The sequence below is a fragment of the Sinocyclocheilus rhinocerous genome, unplaced genomic scaffold, assembly GCF_001515625.1.
Source record: "Sinocyclocheilus rhinocerous isolate Xijiao unplaced genomic scaffold, SAMN03320098_v1.1 scaffold1733, whole genome shotgun sequence".
NCBI lineage: Eukaryota > Metazoa > Chordata > Actinopteri > Cypriniformes > Cyprinidae > Sinocyclocheilus > Sinocyclocheilus rhinocerous.
Genome location: NW_015640388.1, coordinates 912,358 through 918,176, shown reverse-complemented (window position 1 = coordinate 918,176; position 5,819 = coordinate 912,358). Strand labels below are relative to the sequence as shown.

The following is a 5,819-nucleotide window of genomic DNA, read 5'->3' as shown; positions in this document are numbered from 1 at the left end:
ACCAGACCATTATAGAGTACACAATTTACTGTGAAATCTGTTAACTCCACCTGCCCAGAATCTGCAGACTGGCTCTGACATTCGGCAACTATTGTCACTTCATCCAGACTACAAGTAGGAGCCAAAATCTGGGCAAAAGTCATGTAGTGTATTCCAGCCTTAAACGATGACAGAATTATTATTATTTTTTGGATGAAAAATCCCTTTTCAGTCCTCAGTAGGCAAAGAAGTGGGATGGTCTGCTCTAGACCTTAGCCTTGATCACAACCCCACAGTGACCTTTGAAATTTCTCCCGCATTGTCTAATTATTTTCTCTCTATCCCTTCAACAAATCAATTTCCAGGACCTCTTCCCCTTCTTTTTTTCTCTCTCCATGTCTGAATGACAGCCTCAAAGCTGCCTACTGGGTCATGCAGATCCATTCCCTTTAACACTCAACATCTAAAGCACACAAGCTCAATCTATCACATACCTCAGAGAAGCTCGGCCCCTCTCATATACTTCTGACTCAGGCATTTGGAGATTTAAGACCCTTCCCAGGCCGAGGGCCAGAAATCTAATCTTTGATCATTTCAGCAGGTTATGACCTGTATTTATCAGAGCGAGGGTGGGTAGGCTGGAAGTTCAGCAAGGTGAATATAATTTATGAGTAAGATGCAACCCATACTATTTTCATGTACTTTCTCATGGTATAGCATAACTTCAGGGCCAATATTAGTTCATTTGAGGTCTGTGAGACCATAACAGAGCTGATGTGAGATGATAGAAGATGCAATATAATAACAACCAGAGGCCGTAATTTACTTCTCTGAACTGTCTTACCTATGATTCTATCATTGATTCTTTCCTCTCCACCTAAAGCATTTCCTTGGGGATTAATCCTAGGTATAAGCGTCCCCTTGTACTTGCCTCCCTCCTCTAATGATCACTTCTTTCATCCCTCATTATTTTAATTTAATTTCTGTATTTTTTATTGATAACTGTCATTGTTTTACATATCATTGGTGGTGGTATTCATATCTAGTGATGAAGTTAGAGTCTTGTGTTGCATGCATTTGTATTGTCTTCACTCCTCGCCATTTTTAAACACTTTTGTGTTCTTAGAATGTCACTTTATAATACAATATGATCTGATTTATCAAAGTAACACAGACACTGTAATGCTTGTGTCAGTAGGTGTTTTGCCTAACAAGCTGACCATATTTATTATGTATTAGCATAGCATTTAACAATAGCATCTATAAAATGATAACATAAGAGAATATGTATATTCACCTTGGTCTATAAATTAAATTATATCTTTAAGGCTATTTTCTACTGTTAATCTAGGACATTCTACCATTTTGAGGCTGCTTGGGATTCATCCATGCACAACTCTTTGCTGCTTAACCGTGTCACTCCTTACGGAGAGAAAATCTACATGACTCTGTCTGCTTACCTGGAGGTAACCAAGGCCATTCACTTATTCATATGGGGGGATGAGAAGTTCATTTGGGAGAGTTACAGACCTACATGATTTAATTCCAGCTAATTTAATCTACCAAACAGCCCACAGCATTTGTAATGGTTGAATCAAGTACATATGTGGAAAAAGAGGCAAATAGCAGAGAACTTTGTGACTCTATAGAGTGCAACAGTGCTTGCCCACTTTTAGTAGTGGTCCTGGTTCTGTGAAGTATTTTTCCTATTCATTTTTACACAGACATAATAAAAATAATAATAATAAATAAAATAAAAAACATTACAAATTTTGATTTAAAGCAAAGAAGTATTTGTAAATCAGATAAAAGGACATTTTTTGATGTAACATTTATTGAAGCATTGAAAATGATGTAATCATTGATGACTGATTTTAAGGATAGAAACTATATATTTTAAGTTTCTTGTAAAATATTCAGATATGCACTATTGTTCAAATGTTTGGGGAAGATTAAAGGTTTGGAGAATATTTGTTTTTTAAATATTTTTTAAATGAAGACTGTTATTCTTACCAAGGCTGCATTTATTTGATCAAAATACAGTAAAAATTTAATATTGTAAACTATTATTACAATTTAAAAGAACTGTTTACTACAGTAACAGCCGTTACTACATGTTTTTGTTTTAAGAAATCATTGTAATATGCTGATTTGGTGATTTGGTCATGAGACGTTTCCTGTTTTTTAACAGTGTAAAAGTGTTTAATGTGACTTACGTCAGTTACATCAATTTCATGTGTCCTTGCTGAATAAGTATTAAGTTCTGTTTAAACAAAAAAAAAGTATCTAAGTATATACAGTAAGTATATAAGATGTGACTGAGTGATCACTGTAGAGCTTGTTTGAGTGCACAGCATAAATTAAACTCTGAAACGTAACAAATTCAGCAATTACTCTTTACTTAGAAGACATAGACATGTTAGGGATCTTGAGAGATTGTTTTTTAACAGTGTAAAAGTGTTTAATGTGACTTACGTCAGTTACATCAATTTCATGTGTCCTTGCTGAATAAGTATTAAGTTCTGTTTAAACAAAAAAAAAGTATCTAAGTATATACAGTAAGTATATAAGATGTGACTGAGTGATCGCTGTAGAGCTTGTTTGAGTGCACAGCATAAATGAAACTCTGAAACGTAACAAATTCAGCAATTACTCTTTACTTAGAAGACATAGACATGTTAGGTATCTTTAGAGATATAATGTTCCAGCAAGTCTGCTTGATCAATTACCAAAGAAGCATGTCAAAAATATTCAGGAAAATTAAGATTTTTCTTATCAAAGTTATAAAATGTTGTGTTGCAAAAATTAGTACACCCTCCTGAAAGTTACTAAATAAAAAAAAATAAAAAAATCTGGTGTAAGTTTAAGGCAATTTTTGATCAACAGGTAAGTATGTTGAACCAAAACTTTTAAAAAGAAGTCCTTTCTTGACAATTAAAAGTGTTATATAGCCCAATGAATCATTCTTAGACTAATGCTGACAACAATGGAACCACTTGGGAGAGAACTGTCAGGAGACTTATTTCTTAGCACAAAATAGGACAATGGTACGAGAGGAATACCAAATCAATATTTTAAGTGTGAAAATATGACAAAAGTAGGCGCGTTTCCATTACCCTTCAAATTGCGCAAATTGAAATTGTGAATTGAAAATACGCCCAATGGAAACTCGTCAATTTCGCAAAAACGCCCATATATCACAAAAAAGTTTTTACGCTAGCATGAGGTGGTTTTTCAGGCAATGCGAAAAAGGAATAATTCACAAAACTGCAATGGAAACGGCTTTTTCGCATTTACAGGTCACATGGCGTATGTAAAAAGTCATATGATCATTCTTCAATGTACTATAACCTCCAAGAAACACTTCATAAGTGGCCGCGCTCCAGTATAAGGGGCTTTCCCTACCATTAATGCTTAGACAATTTACACTGCACACGTCTGCGGTGCAGTGTGGCTCTGAATTATTTTTTTTTTATGTGTAATTTTTTTTTTTTTATGTGTAATTTCAGTCCGTTGCCATGACTTATCGCGAGAGGCAAAAGGTTACGTTTAAGTCTCATAACATTGGTTAATGGAAACGCCGTCATTTCGCAATACTTTTTTATCGACATCTATAAAATATCGCCAAAGTTTTGCGCAAATCTGTAATGGAAACGCGCCTAGTAACACAGAAATTCAAAAACAATGAACTTGTGACAAGGCCCCTGAAATAATAAGGCCTTCACTTTAAGTTTTCATTTAGTGATGGGTGATTTTTTGCTAGAAAAAGAGCAGGAGAAATACCAAGCAAGTGTCTCAGAGCCGGCAAAAGCTGTGAAAAAGTGACTGTTTATCTCACAGAGGAAGATGCAGCCTGCAGAAGTGACATGCATGGTTGTTGTTCACACTACCTACTGTAGCCAAAGCACAATAAACTCATTTAACCTTTTCCAAGGTCCATATTTACAAAATATAGTCTTCTGGGAATCCATACTCTGGTCTCATGATACCAAGTTGCTCATTTTGGATCTAACAGCATCTAAAATGTTATGGTGTTGCTAGAGGAGGAGTACAGTGAGAAGTGCCTGGTTCCCACAGTGAAGTTCAGTGGTAGTAAAGCTCTTATATAGGGATGCCACTGTGTGATGTAATACAAAAACTTGAAACAGAAGATGCTACCCTCTCCTCATTCCCTGCATTGTTGGGCATTTTTTTCAACATGACAATGAAGATATGCATTCTCCCAAGGTGAAAATCCTTCAGTAGACATGTATTTCACCCAATCTTAACACTCTTGAGCACCTGTGGGGGATTCTGTAGAGACGAGTTGAGCAACACTCCTCATTAAAGGCCAGGGCATTTAAGGTCATCAACTTGTACACTCAGTGCCAAGAAGGATCGGAGCAATATACTTAAAATTATGGAGGGCATTCTAAGTACTAGAATATTATACATTTGTTGAATTAAACCTAGCGTGTACTCATTTTTGCAATCCTTCATTTAAACAAAATTGGCTAGTTTACTTATTTTACAGATATTAATGACATATATTTCTCTTTTTTTTATTAAGTATATGTTTATTACATTTCAATTTTGCTATCTTTCCATGAATTGTATTAGTAATCATTAAGAAAATACATATTTTGTATTTATTCAGAGGGGGTATACTCATTAATGCTCTGCACTATATATATATATATATATATATACAGTATATATACATATTTACACACACACATTAAAAATCGATTCCTCTTTTGGAACCTGACTGTTGCGCTCTATAGATGTCCCCTGTTCTTTATCAAGCTATGGTTATTTGAAGCACCACTTTAGATTGAAACACTTACAGTGGTTTACTCTTCCTAGATGGAGAATTGCACACAGCCCACAGTGATAACCAAAGACTTATGCATGGTGTTCTACTCAAGAGACGCCAAGCTCCCAGCATCTCGCTCCATCAGGAACCTCTTCAGCAGTGGCACCTTGAGGCCATCTGAAGGGTACAGCTGCTTCATCTCACCGCACAAGTCCTTTGCAGTGTTGCTCTTGTAATTTAAGTTACCATATTGTTTCCTTTCGTTTGTTTTTACATTTAGAAACCGTGTAACTGGTGTGTATGAGCTCAGTCTGTGCCACTTGGCTGATGCAGGGAGCCCAGGTAAGACACCAGTCATCTCATGTCTGTTTCACTGAGGATTTATGGGATGCTGGGCAATTTAGATTTTAGGGGGTTCTGCTGTTGAAATGACACCTGAATGTGCAGGAATGCAAAGACGGCGCAGGAGGGTGCTGGATACGTCGGTGGCATATGTGCGAGGGGAGGAGAACCTGGCTGGCTGGAGGCCCCGCAGTGACAGCCTCATCCTGGACCATCAGTGGGAGCTGGAGAAACTGAGCCTCCTGCAGGAGGTGAGAACATCTACTTATTTGGTTTTCAATGCGATAGAATGTGGCATGGCAGCTCTGCTGGGGATCTAAGCACTCATTTCCTTCTGCCGTATGTTAGGTGGAGAAAACCAGACACTACCTCCTCCTTAGGGAGAAGCTGGAGTCCACCCTGCTGCTGGGCCAGGAGTCGCTGCTGTCCTGCGGGAGTGAGGATCTAACCGAGTCCTCTTCCCCATCCACCCACCTGGGCCTGGGCCACAACCCTTGCCCCGGCCCTGACACACCCAACGAGAGGCAGAAGGAGCTGGCTGCAAAGGTAAATCAGTGACTAACCTGCTTAGTTATATGTATTATATATAATATATTATATATAAATTATTATATTTTATAGCCTGGGCCATCCAGTTTTTTAAATTATTTTTTACACACATACACATACACACACATTATTATTATTATAATTTTTTTATATA

General features: G+C 37.1%; 1 protein-coding gene across 1 annotated transcript in view; it reads left to right on the top strand.

Moving 5' to 3' along the window:
• Positions 1-5,819, top strand: part of LOC107752654 (kinesin-like protein KIF1A) — a 97,841-nt gene that overhangs the window by 86,875 nt on the left and 5,147 nt on the right. Inside the window, exons 48-53 of the mRNA XM_016568685.1 lie at positions 863-886; positions 1,331-1,445; positions 4,825-4,958; positions 5,055-5,116; positions 5,222-5,367; positions 5,465-5,530. Coding sequence (XP_016424171.1) covers positions 863-886; positions 1,331-1,445; positions 4,825-4,958; positions 5,055-5,116; positions 5,222-5,367; positions 5,465-5,530 — 547 coding nt within the window. The remainder of the gene's footprint in view (positions 1-862; positions 887-1,330; positions 1,446-4,824; positions 4,959-5,054; positions 5,117-5,221; positions 5,368-5,464; positions 5,531-5,819) is intronic.